This window comes from Stegastes partitus, unplaced genomic scaffold, assembly GCF_000690725.1.
Source record: "Stegastes partitus isolate 25-593 unplaced genomic scaffold, Stegastes_partitus-1.0.2 Scaffold5, whole genome shotgun sequence".
NCBI classification, from domain to species: Eukaryota; Metazoa; Chordata; class Actinopteri; family Pomacentridae; genus Stegastes; species Stegastes partitus.
The window spans coordinates 801414-817845 of NW_007577736.1; the positions used below are offsets into that span (position 1 = coordinate 801414).

The 16432-nt window shown below is 40.2% G+C and overlaps 2 protein-coding genes across 2 annotated transcripts; one reads left to right on the top strand and one right to left on the bottom strand.

Annotated features, from left to right (window-relative positions):
- The first annotated feature begins 228 nt into the window (after window positions 1-228).
- Window positions 229-4400, top strand: rps10 (ribosomal protein S10). Its single transcript, XM_008279628.1, has 6 exons — window positions 229-299; window positions 758-907; window positions 2183-2357; window positions 3320-3397; window positions 3965-4020; window positions 4315-4400. The coding sequence occupies exons 2-6, from the start codon at window positions 758-760 to the stop codon at window positions 4354-4356; spliced, it is 501 nt and encodes a 166-aa protein (XP_008277850.1). The 5' UTR covers window positions 229-299; the 3' UTR covers window positions 4357-4400.
- A 2032-nt stretch (window positions 4401-6432) lies between these two features.
- Window positions 6433-15941, bottom strand: nudt3b (nudix (nucleoside diphosphate linked moiety X)-type motif 3b). The gene is made up of 5 exons (XM_008279637.1): window positions 15669-15941; window positions 14277-14387; window positions 11362-11406; window positions 11166-11250; window positions 6433-10860 (listed from the first exon to the last, which is right to left on the bottom strand). The coding sequence occupies exons 1-5, from the start codon at window positions 15765-15767 to the stop codon at window positions 10664-10666; spliced, it is 537 nt and encodes a 178-aa protein (XP_008277859.1). The 5' UTR covers window positions 15768-15941; the 3' UTR covers window positions 6433-10663.
- Between the last annotated feature and the right edge of the window lie 491 nt (window positions 15942-16432).

Here is a 16432-nt window from a genome sequence, read left to right on the forward strand (position 1 = left end):
TTTGTAACACTTCTCGATGAAATTGATGAAACTCTCCCAAATGGGTTGATAAAAATTAACCTGACTAAGCAATTGCACATAATAATAAAAAATACTACTACTTCTACTACTACTACTAATACTATTACTAATAATAATAATTTAAATCTACTACCTCTGTAGTAGCTCATTGTCGATGTTGTGTTTCCTCTCCACACCAGCAGGGGGCGACGCTCTCCGCCGGGCGGCACCGAGACTTTACCTCTTCCTGATCAACGACAGTCGTTCCTTCCAGCTCCGGTTCCTGAACAAGTGGAAAGGTAAAGTGAGACCCGGCGAAGTAATCCAAATATATCTTCAACATCTGACCCTCTATACAAAAATAGAGTTTAATGATAGATTGTTATTGAAGTCAAAATGTGAAAACTAACCGTATTTCAGCCTTAAACGCTTTAAAATCGTCGATATTGGGCTTAGAAGGGGAGATGTAACCCCGGCTCTGATGTTCTCGAACGGCTGCCATTTTTCTCCTTTGACGCGGGCTGCTTTCTTCAGCTTAAATGTCTCTAAAATGCTCTCGCTAGTAATATGAGCATTAAAAAACAACGGCAGTGTACTAGATTAATAAAGCCTTTGGTGACGGGCTTCCTGCTGCCTTATTTTACATCAGTAGCTGTAGCTTAGCATGCTAGCTAGCTTGTTAGCATTGCTATCATGGAGACTGCGGTATGCTGTCCCTGTTGCTGGAAACTGATGAACTTCTCGTCTCTGAACGCAGATGCTGATGCCCAAGAAGAACCGCATTGCTATCTATGAGCTCCTCTTCAAGGAGGGAGTCATGGTGGCCAAGAAAGACGTCCACTTGGCCAAGCATCCGGAGCTTGCTGACAAGAATGTGCCCAACCTTCATGTGATGAAAGCGATGCAGGTGAGAAACTGGAGGAGTAAAGTTAAGTTTTTAACAGACTGAGCTGTTACGAAATGTAGCCCGTCCATCTGTTGATGACGAGGATACGGCCAGTACTCTCCAAAATACTGGCCAGTCATGTCATACAAAGTTATCATAGTAATATTAGCGGAACCATACGTGTTCTTCAGTAGCAAAACTGCTGTTTAGAAATAGCAGAGCTAACCCCCTGAATTCCAAGCAGTTTTTTTTTTTTGCTTCTGTCCCATTTGTACTCGCTGTGACCTCATTTAACACTGCAGTATAAAGACCTGCATCTCAAGAATCAACACCACCATGTCCAGAAGTTGAGAGAATTCCACTATGTCTTTTACATGGATAGCACATTTATAATGCCATATATCACATAAACATAACAAGAGCAACAACCTGCAGTTTATCCGAAAAGTCCCTCAATATTTGTCACGTCTTTTGGTTGAAGCAATTGGCCATGGCTTCTCAGTTGTACGGATGACCACTCTATAGTTCAGAGCATTTTCTGGAGCATCTCTTACCTGTGACAGACCAGCACAAAATATGATTACTGTTGACATGTGGAGGTTATGAGATTCTAGTGCTGAGCTGATTTAAGTTTTTATCCTTTGATGTGATGAAGTACAGACCTCTTGCATATACCATCCTCCAAGGTAAATCAGTGGTAATGTAATGGATATAGTCTGACATAGTAAATACGATGCATGTGAAATGTAAGTAAGGCTGTATTCATACAGTCACTTTCAGTTGGCTCAGGATAAGAACACTTGTACTTTACGAGTTGGGGAATTGTTTTCCATCGCTGTTACCCTTTCGATTTGATTTGATTTGAACAGGGCATGATGAAGTGCCCCAGCAAAAAATGTGGAGAGCAACTTCTTTAGTGGACTAATTTAAGCACACTGGCAAACTTAAACTCTTTACATTTGCACAACAAAACCTAAAATGACACAAGTTTGAAAAATAAAATCCTCATGTTAATTCTACTGTTAAAACTTGTTTCCACTGGGATACTTTGCTTTGCTGTCATCCCTTTATATTCTTACCTGCCATGTGAATTCAATTGTCTTGCTTTGCACATCAGAGAGAGAGGTTATGTTTTCTGGATTTAAATCAGGACGTGACAAATGTTTTTTTTTTTTTTTTAAAGAAAAGCCTTAAAGGATACTTAGTATGTGGTATCTACTGACATCAAGTGGATTTTGTACTGATCTATCACAGTACTTGGCGTGTGAAGTGACGGTGTGTGTCCTTTTCTTTCAGTCTCTGAAGTCCTGTGGGTATGTCAAGGAGCAATTTGCCTGGCGTCATTTTTACTGGTACCTCACCAATGAGGGTATCCAGTACCTGAGAGACTTCCTCCACCTTCCCCCTGAGATTGTGCCCGCCACCCTGCGCCGCCAGACCCGCCCTGAGACCGGAAGGCCCAGGCCCAAGGGTAAGACACTCAAAATGTGTTTTAGCAAGAATTTTTAATGCTTTTTCCTTGAGCCAGTGCCACAATATGCAGAATACCAGCAGCTGAAATGCCTGAACTGCTGCCCAGTTGTTACTCTTACGGAAGTGGCACTAGTATACGAATGTGTTAATGTGTCTATAGATATTAGCTTTCAAATGACAACAGATTAACTGTGGACTGTAAATTGTGGCATCAGAGGAACAAAAGCCATTTGCTGTTGATGTGAAGTTGCTGAGTGGAAGCATTCCAAAGAGCTTAACATGATGGAGTAAAAAGGCTGCAGCTGTGGCTCAGTGTTGCAACATTTAGTTTTAGTTGTTCAAGATAATCATTAACTCCAGTGTAGTTATAAAAAATACTAATAATTTGCAAATCCAGCCTCTAGTAAAACCTGTTATGTATGTTTTTTTTAGTTGTCCAGCTATCTGGGTTGCAGAAGGAAACATTCTATATATGCCTCTCACCACATTTCTACCTTCCTTGTGCACAGAGATGTTTGAGATTGTTCACTGGACTTCTGAGTTTTAAAGTTAAGCTTAGCTGTGGGTCCATTTAACACTGCTGATAATGAATATCATTCTATGCTCTGTTAACAAACAGGGATCTCCATCTCCACCCCACAGACAATGCTGTGCTACAGTTACCAGCGAGATAAAATGATTGTCTGCTACAGCAGTGCATATTTGGATAATGTTTTTTTTTTCTTAAAGGGTGCACATTTCTTTGTTTGCCATGAATAATCTCAAACAGGAGCCCCTGAGGCCAAAGCTTTATAAACACTTACAGCTTTTCTAGCATACTGTATTCAGCGATAACTCGTAGCATTAAAGCTGAACAACGTTGACTTTAAAGCATATTGGATTTCTTCTTATTTAATCCTTTTCTAAAGCAAAACAACTGTAGTAGAACGTGAACTGAATGTTTTGTCTTGTTCTCTGCAGGAATGGAAGGAGAGAGGCCCGCCCGCCTTACCCGTGGAGAGGCAGACAGAGATGCATACAGGCGATCTGCTGCACCCCGTATGTATAGCACTAACTATTCCGCTCACATTATTGGCTGAGTTGCTTATGTGATCTTGGCGCTGTTAAGTTTAATGAGCTGCATGAAGGCATTAAATGAGGCAGATAGAAACGGTGACTCCAGCTCATTAGGTTAATTTTTAAGATGGTATAATGCATTAAAAATTCTCTGTGAAGTAGCGACAGTTCATTCTGGAAAACAAAATGGGAAAGTGCAGTGATTGGAGCCCGGGCCAAGAAAACATGTCAGTAATACAAATATGTATATTCCAGAGGAAATTCTGCAGTGTAAACTAAAGTTTTAATTGGAGCTTTAAATGGTTTCAGCAACAGTAGTGGAAAATGCAACATATTCTCAGCTTTTTGGTTCTTAAATGGTCCAGTTTACTGCTAGAAACATGAACTGAATATCTTTAAAATGTATGTACTTACAGTCAGCTTATTGCCATTCTGATATTTGAATAAAGAAAATGATGTTGTGTTTTTGTATTGTAAACTAGTAATATAATGGAAGACAAATATATGAAAATGATTGACTGACTTGTTTATTCATAACTTCTCCTTCAGCTGGTGCTGACAAGAAAGCAGAGGCTGGTGCTGGAGCTGCCACGGAGTTCCAGTTCGTAAGTGCTTTTCCTTTTGTTTTATGTGTGTGTTTTTGCAAAATGCAGCGGCCACAAAAGCAATTTCTAGGTTTTCTTGTTCTCAGTTATAGCAAATGAGGAATGTTTTCTAGAGCAGTTAATTAAAAACAGTCCTTGCTGCAACATTGTTAGGTTGAGGGTGCGGTTATATACACGGGTTTCCATCAGGAATGTCAGGAAGCTAAATTTAGTTTGTGTGGTGCAGCTTTAAAAGTTTGTTCTTTTGTTGAGCTCTACGTTGACCGATGGACTGACGAAACCTTTGTGTTGCAGAGGGGTGGCTTCGGACGCGGCAGAGGACAGCAGCCTCAGTAGATTTCACTGTCTCTTTCTGTACAATAAAGAAAATCAAAATACAACCTGTGTCTGTGTTTTTTGCATAATTCTTTTTATGCTGAGCAGAGGGAAGTTTGTTAACAGGTTTAGATTTACAAAATAAAGTTGAAGTGCACAGATGAAGACCTGAAAGAGGTTCAAGTTTGTGAGACTTGGTGTTAAAAATACTTGAGTCTTTTGATCAAGGGAGAACAATTGATTGTATTCACACATTGTCACCACACAAAGTGATGTAATCATGAACTCGCTGCATTTTAAAGGAAGCCCAGTAGGCTTGTAGGTATGTCACATGAGAAAAGCTAGTGTGTAAATTGTGGTGACTGGAGCACAATGAATGTGTCATGACCCTGAAATGGAAGCAGCTAAATTAAATTCTGCATTTATTTCTTATTTAAGAACAGCTCTTGTCGCTGTCGTCACTATCGACTGGCCTGTGGAATATGGTTACGCCAGTCCACGTGAGGAAAATCATACTAGAACCACTTATTATGAAGGTGTTTCTGGTGACGTCTGCCCATCGTCAACCTGAGCAGAGGTTTAGTAAAGCAGAGAAAGCAAAAGCCAGCAAGAGAAAACAATAACTTGGTGTCAGGATAATGTGAAACATACCTTAGAGGCACAAGGAGGAGCTTTTACTGGAGGTCTGTAGATTTTGTGTGGACACGCCATTCTTGCAAGTGGTTTTCATGTGAAATTAGGCCCATCAGCTGTGTCCCAATTCCATGCTACATACTTATTAACAGGCTTAGCTGGGAAAAGTATAATTAAGAAGTCTGTGTGGTCTACTGTCTCAAAGGAAATGTCTAACTCATATTGCACGCTTGCTGACCTTTCTCACTGCTGACAGTTTGACTTGCTAAAGCAGGTAATTAATAAACGGAGCAATGGCAGCCATTTAGATGAGCCACTTCCATAGCTATTGTGCTTTCTTACTCACGTGGTTTACTGCAACACTTAATAAGAAGAAGCCAATGATACTATTTACATCTGAGCTTTTCCTATTTTAGCAAGACCTGATGTTTCTGTGTACTAATCCTGACAGCAGGCTGTTCTGCAGTTTGTGTCAAAGAAAAAACAACTGGTTTACACTGACAGAATAATAATTGCACCAACAGGTATCAATCAAAACACAACCTTAGAATTCACCTGCCAATTAGACTTAATAAACAATATTTGCCACTTTAGTTTGTTTCCTGCCATGTTTCACCAGTATTCAGTTACATTTTTTTTCCAGCTATGAGCAGTTTGTCCAGTCCATTTGAGTGGTGCATTGCAAAAGAACAATACACCTTCATCAGCACACTCCAAATTAGGGTTATTTGTTTATTTAAATATGCATAAGGACAAACTGTAGCAAATAGTTTTTATGATTATATATATGGGAAATGCAGCATGACAATGACCTAAAGCACACAAGCCAGTCCACCTCTGAATGGCTCAAAAAAACAAAAACAAAAGTAAGGTTTTTGAGTGGCCGAGTCAAAATGCAGACTTGAATCTAATTGAGACGCTGTGGCTGAACGCTAAAAGAGCAGTTCATGTTCGAAAATCCTCTAATGTGGCCGAATTAGAACTATTCTGCAGAGAAGAGTGGGCCAAAATTCTTCAATGGTGCAAACGTTTAACTAAGGGTGATCTAAGCAGTTATGGTTTAGGGGGGCAATTACTTTTTCACAGGGGTGATACAGGTTTTCAATAAATCGATAAATCTAAAATTAGTTATGTAGTGTTTTGTAATGGAGTACTGAACACACAAACAGAACAAATTGGTGTAAATGGTAATGGACTGCTTTTCTACCTTAGCGGCACTCAAAGCGCTTTACAGTGTTTTCTCATTCACCCATTCACACACACACATTCACACACCAATGGCAACAGAGCTGCCATGCAAGGCGCTGCCTGCCGTTGGGAGCAACTTCGGGTTCAGTGTCCCACGGACACTTTGACTGTGGAGAGGTCGGGGATCGAACCAACCTTACCATCCAAGAGGACAACTGTTGTACCACCTGAGCCACAGCTGCCCAGGTGTCTGATACGAACACAAAGACACTGACCTGAATGTGAAATACTGGTGTTTATTTGTTGGCACATTTATATTACAATCTTCAGTCTTCTCGCACTGGTTTTATTCCACAGTCCCAAATGACAAAAGAGAGGAGGAAGAATATTCCAGTGACACATTTACCTTGGAGAACACAATTACAACAAGGATGTAACTTCAAGGCTGAGGTCAACGGCTAGAAGTACACACATTTAGTTTGTTATTCAATTGTAATGTTTTTTTTTTTGAGAGAGGGGACTGTCTTTTTAAATCGATGTGTATTTTATTTTATTTTTTCTGTCATTTGGCTGATAAAATAGTTTGAACATCACGCTAAACAAAACTGAATGTTACAATCCTCAGCTGCTAAGTGATGTGCTTTTGATTCTTTTGCTTTGGCCACAAGATGGGGCCAGCTAACTGACACAATCAACTTTGGTAAATTGAAGAAGTGACTTTCTTTGAAGCTCCAGTTGTTTTAAGAACACATCCCGCTTTGCCCAAATTTAAAAAAAAAAAGCTTCAATGTCAAACAAAAAGAGCCAATTTCATTCGTAAAAACTGTCCAGGAAGAAGTGTTAACTCCACATGAACTCCAGTGTCATTATGTGGAAACAGTTACTTCATAAATTTGCTCCTGTACTTTAGCCTAAACTCTATGACAGGAACTGCCTGAATTTTAGTAAGAAGGGGTTTTTTGTTTGTTTGTTTTTTTTAGAAAGGAGACGAATTCTTATTGACCAAAGCCAAAGTGCGTCCTCTGGCTGTAAGGGTGCTGTGTTAGCTATATACAAGACATTAGCTTGTCAATAACACAACAGATTAAAGAACAAACAGAAAAAAAATATGGATAAAGAACAAGTGGTCATCAATAATTAAGTCACTGGCTGTTACTTGTGGAAAACCTCCTCACATTCATTTTGACAGTACCTGCCACCCACATCAAACTACAGAGAGCAAATTCAATCATCGCCAATTACTCTGGGGTTTTTCTTTTTTTTTTGCTAGTCCGCAATGTACAGGTTCATCCCATTAACATTTAATTGCACCTTTAGATGAAGACAGAAAGGTCTAATCAACACAAAATCTCATGTCAAGTGCCAGTTCGGGCATCGTAAAGACAGACTTTGGCTGCCGCACCTTCTTGATACACAGCAGTAAAACCAGTTCAAAGTCTGTAACTGGAGGAGACTTTAGACTGTGTGCTCACCCATACTGGCATCCAGAAAATGTTTCATTATCACAGACCAACATCAGGAGCTTTTGTCTAAAGCTGGATTTGCTGGGACACTGATGCCCAGCGTAAAAAATATAAATGGGAGAAAAGAAGCAAGTCACCACTACTCCACGACCACTGCTGTCACCGAAAGAAACCGTCCTCCTCCTTCCAGAGAAACTCTGTTCCACTAGCATTCAGTTCTCAGCGTCAGTTCCCATCAAGGGTTTCTTATCAGTTTGTGAACCATGATGAGGGAGTTTTCTGTGTATATTTATAGATTGGTATGTCACCACTGCTGCATTCGACAGTACACTCTCAATTTTAACTAAGAATTTAAAAAAAGTTTCCAGCCACAATACACAGAAGTCTTTACCAATGTAACCGAACTGAAATCATTCGTATGAAATCTTAAACTCTCCCATAATATGGCAAATCCTATTTATCTTTAGTAAAGGTGCAAGAGATGAGGTGCTCAAAATTTAATTCAATTTAATCAATCAAGTAAAGAATTTACTAATTTAGGTGTACACAGTGGCTATAATCATGGTTTACATGATTTCTTGTAAGCAAAAGAGGTTTTTCTTTTGAGTATGCAGTATTTAGCATCTTTTAGCTCCTTGTTTTGGATCTCTAGCTACGTCTCACTCTCGCTGCGCTTGTAGCGTAGTTTGCAGCCATGGCAGGAAGGTATTTTCATCAGCTATGAAATTTGATGCTAGTTAAGCATTAAGACAGACGAAACAAGCAGAAATTTCCCTCAAGAGCTGGAGGAGAACTAAAAAGAGAGCACAACGTTGCCTTAAACTCATCTGGTGGACGCAGACAGAAATGCGAATATTGGTATTGGCGGAACTAGGCAACATTTTGCAAACATATGAGCCCTTTTTAAATTAAAAACAGTTGCCAGTTTTATGCTGGCAGCTTTTTCCCAACGCACCTAAAAGTTATTACAAGTTTAAATACAGCCAAAGCACTCAGTAATATTTCCGAGCTTCTGGAACGGACCGCTGTAAGAAACCCTCCATGGGAAACCGCGCTGACTAGAGCAAGTGGCACGGCTGCTAGCTTGAAAAGATTCCAGGCTTGCTAATTTCTTAACAAAGTAGTGGTTTAGAAACTCAGATTACAGTTGTACTTCACTTTACAGTTTCACCATAGATGAAAAAAAAACAGGAGTCCCTTACCGCTACAAATTAGTTTTGGTCTAAAAAAAACAAAAAAACAAAAAAAGGATTTAAGGATATTCTATTATAAATAGGCTCTTTAACCTCACCCACAACCACGGCCACATTCCTTGTTCTTTAGCCTCAGATGTACTGTATTCTATCTCAGGAGAAAAATTCCCAACAGCTTCAAAGCCAGCGCGACAAGTTCAATCAGTTATTCCAGCCTTAGTTGAAATGACATGTAGCACTCACAGATGTGTAAGAGGTGTTTTGTCATTTGTACTCTCACCTTTGATCTATACAGAAATAAACAATTTACAATAAAAACCTCTTACATGCTATCTACAGCGCCTCCAGTTTCACAGTATTGAGCCAGCTGCCTCACGCCACATCGAGGCCAAGTGACGCAGCTCAGCTAAAGAGACTTTTGCCAGACGTTAGAGAGAGAAAGAAAAATAAAACAAACAAAAAAAAGAAAATAAAACTAGTATCCAAAAGCATTTTACATGTTAAAAACGAGGTCTCAAACTGTACAAGGCTTGTTTGTTCTGCATCTTGCCAAAGACAGCATTATAGATCCATTACTTTCAATGTCAAGCAGGTGTTCTGAGTGTTTTTGGGGATGCAGATTAAATACTAAAGAACGAAGGGTTAAAAAAAAAAAAAAAAAAAGATCATGACCATAATGAAAAGTGCCCGCTAAAGTCACCTGTGCTATATTACGAACACAATGTAAACAATTGCTTTTAACCAAACTGAATGTGAGGAGTAAAATATGGAAATGGGTTTTAATAACTTAAGTGATATGTGCTGCATTTTGAAATTACAAATGCATGATTCTGAAGTCTACTACTTCTACCCTCTCAGTATGTGGAGGAAGACTTTGTAGTCAGTCACAAGAAAGCAGTTTAAAAAAAAAAAAAGAAAAGAAAACAAAGAGGGATTAAAAGGAGGTAAAGACACTGAGGAAAAGGTGGTTCATTTTACATTGTATGTTGACATTCTTTCACTCTCTGTACAGTATTCTGTATTTGCTTTGTCTGAGAGTGAAACCTGTAGTGCTTGGCTAGCTTCCCAAATAAGAGAAACACAGTTGACACTTGAAATTGAAAGACTACTGAAATTGAAAGACTACTTAGGGGCCGTATCCTTCTGATTAAAAAGACATCAACAACTACAGTAAGGAGAAAAATGAAGAAAAGCCAAAGACCTTACCAAATGTCTGTTGCACAGTCAGCATCAGGTCACTCGAGTGAGTGAGACACAACATAACAGTGCTCATGCAAGACAAGTCACTTCCAACAATTGTGTTCATTCAGATACAGACAATATTTCCTATCCTTACAACAGGGAAGGGAGTACACTAATGGGCACATTCATTCACAGAAAAATAAACAAAAAAAATGGAGGAAACGTTAAAAAGACCACCAAAAGCCTTCAGCTTAAGCACTAAGTATACACTTTTACATTACAACAGTAAAAAGTAGTTCTTGCATTCAATAAACACCACGCTAAGGGCGCGTTTAGGAAGGGGAATGAGGGGACGAGGGGACACTTCATGCAGTTGTCAGTAAAAAGAAAAAAAGAGGGGTCAAAAATTACATTTACATTTACAAAGTGTTTCAGACTATTCACCCAACACTTGTCATCAAGTCTGTGCCACGGTTCTGGCACAAAGGAGTTGGCAAGGCAAACCATGTAATTGAGACAAAAAAAGAGAAAGAAGAGCGAGAAGGAGAAAGAGAAGAGAAGAGAAGAGAAGAGAAGAGAAGAGAAGAGAAGAGAAGAGAAGAGAAATGACACAAGTAAGAGCGCAAGTGGTGGCGAAAGCTCCTGGGGGTGTCAGAGTTATGGTTTTAGTTATCTGATACCCGAGACGGAGCTCTGATTGATGCTGTAGGTAGGGGAGAGGTCCCCACCTATCGTGGCCACCAATGGTGTTCCGTTACTGGTCAGGCAACTCTCCTGGAGAGCCTCGAAGTAGGTGGCTTGCACAGGCTTGTGACACTGCAACACTTGTATGGCATCGTCTATTTTAAACCATTCCCTTTTTCTCCCTGTAGACAGAACAAGAAAGCATTGTAGAGAAAAGTTAACACGAGAAGCGACACATGAAAAAAAGCATTGTTTTAGCATAGGTTTTGACTCATTATCAGTACTGTACACAGAGCTGATGTGAAAAATCACAAGGGCAGGAACAAAGCTGGTGTTATAATCTCCCCCAGCAAACATACACTAAAATCCTGGAACGGTAATATCGCTAAGGCCTGTGAAGAAAATAAAGCTACAGTCCAACATGTGACTGCCTGAGAACTTTGTCCGTACGATCCTTATTTTGACAAGTAAACAAACAGAGCTTTACCAATGTTGACCGAGTCCTCCCAGTCCTCCAGCACCTCTGTTACGATAAGAACATACACATATGTTCTGTGTTTCCTCTCCTGGTTCTGTGGGAGAGTTAAAATTTGCATATTTTCACTTCTCAGTCACAAACACAGCAAACAGTTTGTTGACATTTGAAGATAAATAAAGTCTACCGCAAGCAGACGGCAGCTCACCTCAAATACTCCAACTAAGCGACCTAAAGTCCCCTTCACACCGGCCTGAAAAAAGGAATAACATCATAAAATGGTGATCAAATACTTCCACAGTCCGAACAGGCAATTACGTGCTTTTCATAAATATGAAGTGACAGAGAGAAAACACTTGTACAATGTAATGCATTCACTCTAATAGCCTAACAATAAACACTATATCTTTGAATGTCAGTGTATTGTTGAGATAGTTTCAACAAGGTGCTTATTTGATCAAATTTATATGGTAATTTTGAAACTGTAGTTTGTGTTTGTGCAGCAGTGGATTACATTACATCATAAGATTGTGTTTACCTCTGCAAATTTGCTCCTTTGTATTCCTGGGTTGTTGTTCAGTTCTCCAAACAACCCACAAGTGCAACATATACAAAGACTGAGATCATGTTCTGCGTGTCAGGATTCTTTAATTAATATCACACTTTATTGCAATGTGGTCTAGCGTAGCCAAATTAGTTACAAAGGACTTTGACTGTCTAAATTATTGATAAAAAGGGTAAAGATTCTCAAGGAATTTGTTGAAAATCAGGTTTTTAAACTTTGATAACCAAACAACTCAAACTACAAATGTCATTACATTATAAACTACAAAGTGAGACCTAATGATTGTTTACGTTATTTAACATTATTTAAAACATTTGTGATTAATACAGTAATTGTTTAGTTTATAAGACATCATAAAATAGTGAACAACAATCTTCAGGAGACCACTTCTCAGATGTCTTGCTTTGTCTGACAAAGACACAATGACGCAAATACATTCAAACTTCAAATTTTATATAAACAGGCAGCAAATTGTCACATTTGTGAGGCTGGAGCCTTTAACAATAACTACCAACAACTCATTTACTGAAGTAATTGGCGAATAATTTTCTGTTGATTGATTCATCGACTTCGTGTGGAAGCTCTGAATTACACAGCTGAAGAACACATTAAACATCTTTGTTCCACTATTGCTGTCACATATTGACAGCCTCTCTTACAAAATCCTTTGATTGTCAAGCAAAATCATGTAAAAAGGTCAGAAACAAACAATAGAATATCCCCTGTGCTGTTAGGTTTTTTTTTTTACCCTTCTCACAATCCTAAAACCAAGGCCATACAAATGTCACAACCTTTCCTTCAGAGAAGATAACTTGAATATGTCTCAGTGCCTGTTACCTTTTCGCCCATTCTAATAAAAACTATCTCCAATATCTTAACTCCCAGAGGTGAGTAGTAGGTTAGGTTGAAATCCAGAGCCAGGCCACTTGCTGACATCTCTGCAGCTTCTTCTTCAGGTTCCAGTTTCAGTCTATAAATAAATGTTGACTCCACGTACTGTACCATGGACTCAGTGTTGCACTTCTCAGGCCTTTAACTAGATAGAAAAGAACAGGCCCACCACTAGAAACCCCAAAGATGTGCCAGGGATTAAGTAATAGGCCAAAAGTCAACCTGTATGTTTTTATGAGATGGAAAATGTCTAGCAGCTCAGGCATTTGTGTAACTGAAGACTGGGCATCACCCGGGTAGAGGATGTACAGCACTGAGGCTGCATTTCAAGTTATGCAATGCTGTCCTGTGTCTTCATGGTGGAGGGTTGGGATGTATCACTAGGACACAAGGAGAAGCTGTGGTAGAAAACAGTTAAATAAGACAAAGGAACCCTTGGTAACCTTTGGCCTGCTCCTGACTACTGCGTCTTCACTGTCATACCTGGCAAGGCTCCAAACCAATAAGCATAAGCAATCACTCACCGCTCATATGGTCATCAGAATAAGCTCACCAGGATTAGGATATGTCCTGTTACACCACCGCCCAATAAGAGGCTTAGAACGCCAGAGTACGTGGTGATGTATTGAGCGCCACTCAAAGTCAGCACAATGTTTTCTGAATATAGCCTTTTAGCACTTTTAACAAACCTCAGCACTGATGTGACATTGCTTTTGACCCTGTGGAAATGTGCTGGCAAGCCTCAGCGTCCACCACCACCACAGCCACCAAGTATCACGGAGCCAGGATAAGAGATGATATCAACATCCATCAGTGTGATGGATCACATACAGAGAATAGGCTTTATATGGTCAGTGGCCCACCAAAAGCTGACAGCTGGGTGAGATTCAGTGTCTTTGATGCTCTCTGTCCATTCTGATCAAAATGTTAAGGGATGAACAGCACTGGAAGAACACCTCATTTAAGAGATGATGTAGGTGGTTTAAGCAGGATATTGATTTCCAGTGAGCTTCACAACTGTTTACTAATTGCTACCTAACACACCAACAAATACACAATTTTATGTTCGCTGAAATGCCTCTGTAATGAGACTGCTGTTGTAAAAATAGACCTGTCAGAAACTTAGAAACCATGAAAGTTGATTGTCCTTCTTCATCTGTCAAATTTGTAAAAAGCTATAGTACTGCAGTGCAACTACTGGGCAGCCAATGTCCAATCTCAGAGTGACCTCCTTTGACACCTAAACACTGCTTTGTAACATGATGCTACGGTCCAGCTTACACGTTGCTAGGCTCTCTCTGTCCATGCAAACAGGATGACTGCATTGACAAAATGGATTTTGAGAACAAGGTATTAGGCCCAGTGTTAAATACAGACATGATTTACTAGAAATGTAATACAATACATCTTATGAGCCTACACTCGCACTAATTTGCCACGCTACAAATGGAAGTCCATTCTCAGAACAATATTCCTGGCTATGGATGGTGTCTAGAAAGGCATCTTTCACACCCATGTTTCAGATAGTGTCAAGCAAAGTTTGCAAGTACACAGTCTACATAGAGCTCCTTAAATGACAACCTCCGTTAGATAGAAGGTAAAAAAGAACCCACAAAATAGGCTTTATTAAGATATAATAATCATGAAAATATAATTACAGAACCAACCTCTTCACACACTTCTCGAGCTGCAGCAACATTGGGCTCCTCCTCAGGCTCCATCCCCCCTCCAGGAACTATCCACTTATCAGGATGTCGACTACTGCTCACCAACAACACCTGCAATGTATCCCATTCAAGATTGGTTAGGCAATACCATCTAACTAAATGTTTCTTGTAAATATCAAGTTCATATTACATAACTATTACCACTTGAGCAAGATATTCAGTAAGTGTGTCAACCACAACACTGAAAAATGTCAACACTGCCACTGCAGTGATCCAGCTGGATATCGTGTGAATGCAGTTAAACTACCTTCACAATATTTTCCCCCAATAACTACAGTATGAATCACTAGAACAAGTATGGTAAGTTCTGGGTGTTGACAATCAGCTGCAGAGCAGCTGGGGCTTGGCTGAGTGCCGATCAGGTGAACTAAAGTCCCTGGTAAAAGTTTCCAGCTTTCCTGCGTTTCCTGTAATCAACAACCCATGTTGTTCACAATCTGGCCTTTACTTTCACCAGAATGAGGAATTGGTTATGTCTCATCTCAGCTGTCCCCCTAGTAAAATGTTTACAACGACAATGACATCTTTGTGCTTTGCTGTTGACTGCATACCAGCTTCTTAAATCACTTATGCTCTCAAATAACCTCCTGCAGGCTAATTTCAGTGGTTTTCGTTGGAGGTGGCTCGAAGGTAGCGAGCAGTGCACTGACAGCTACGTTAACAAGCTACGTGGTGAAATTGCAGGAATGTACTTTCAGCTAAAACGGGTATTAATACCAGGGTTATCTTTTGGTTGAGGTTACCAAGCTAACAGCTACAAATCAGTCCAATGTTTGGCTAGTAATACTAGTTGCATTACCGCTAACACTAGACACTTAGCGTTACTTAGCTCGCCAAATTATCCGTAACGCCAGCAGATAAATGGATTAGACTGTCACTTCAATACTAAACATTGAATTTTATCGAGCCGACGTCTCACAGTGATAAAGTGACCACTCAACACAGCCAGTACTGTAGGCTGTGGTCGCTGGCCGAGAGCCGGCTGCCCACAGCAGCAGTAGCAGCACGGCTAGTTAGCATGCTAACGTTAGCATTAGCATGCAGCTAACAGGTTGGCTCCAAGTAACGCAGGGTATAAAAACCAGCGGCTGCAATCTGCACAGCTAAAGAGGCTTACATAACACCTGGCTATGTACGGGCTGAAAACTAACGTTTAATGCAAACCCTCGGAAGACAACACGAAAAGCTAAGAAAAGAGTGAGTCATCATTTCCAGCTGGCATAAAGCAACAGCTATGTTGATAATATATCGATTTACAGACAGAGACACTGAACGCACCTACGGCTGCTAACGCTAGCTTGGCCCTCCAGACGGCAACATCCCCGGACTCACCTCCTCCTCGGTCTCACTCCTGAAGCACAGACAGGCGGCCCGCTTCTTGTAGCCATCCCCGTCGTACGTCCGGGTTTGGTTTGACTTGAGCTTCATCATTTCGGGGGCGCAAAAGTTCAAAAGTACAGCTAAGTTTACCACTTATGAAGATGACCGTTATAGACGCAAAGTCCTCCTCCGGGGAACCTCGGCGTTTTACTTAAAAGAAATAACTTCTTCTTCGCTTCATTTTCACTAACCTAGGCACATCTACGGCACGGTCGCCATTACAAGGAGCCGCTACGCCCACGACGTATTTTAACCTTTAACAGCTCGGCGAGCGTAAGAAATGTACCTACCGGGGATTGAAGAATTCGGGTAACTGAGAGCGGCGAGAAAACGCAACACCACGCTCTGACTGGAGTGAGCCGGCGAGGGAAACTGGTACTTTTGGCTCCAACAAGCTTTTCCACTTGTTTGAGGTGATTTAAGTTTGAGCTCTCTTTTTCAGTATTAAAATGTAACGTTATCAACGCACCACACTGTGCAAATGACAAAATAGGACACGAGGTTAATTCATCAGTTTCAGCACTGCAGGTAACGGACAGCGCCGGCGTGAGCCTCAAAACTGACCCAACAATGTCAACTTGACAAAACTGACATTGTATTTAATGCAGGTATTTATTTTATATACCACTGTAACGGTGTTTTGGCCTCTAGATTTATGATAAATTAATCGTTTCATTCATTTTCACCCAATTATGCCAGAAAAAAAATGTGAGGGA

Bases quoted from the DNA above. Each gene is read 5' to 3' on its own strand.
- rps10 (XM_008279628.1), top strand. From the start codon at position 758: ATGCTGATGCCCAAGAAGAACCGCATTGCTATCTATGAGCTCCTCTTC. The intron at 2,358-3,319 runs GTAAGACACTCA...TGTTCTCTGCAG, and splicing joins CGGAAGGCCCAGGCCCAAGG to GAATGGAAGGAGAGAGGCCC. The intron at 4,021-4,314 runs GTAAGTGCTTTT...TTTGTGTTGCAG, and splicing joins CTGCCACGGAGTTCCAGTTC to AGGGGTGGCTTCGGACGCGG.
- nudt3b (XM_008279637.1), bottom strand. From the start codon at position 15,767: ATGATGAAGCTCAAGTCAAACCAAACCCGGACGTACGACGGGGATGGC. The intron at 14,388-15,668 runs GTGAGTCCGGGG...GATACATTGCAG, and splicing joins GGAGTGAGACCGAGGAGGAG to GTGTTGTTGGTGAGCAGTAG. The intron at 10,861-11,165 runs GTAAAGCTCTGT...TTCTGTCTACAG, and splicing joins GGAGGACTCGGTCAACATTG to GGAGAAAAAGGGAATGGTTT.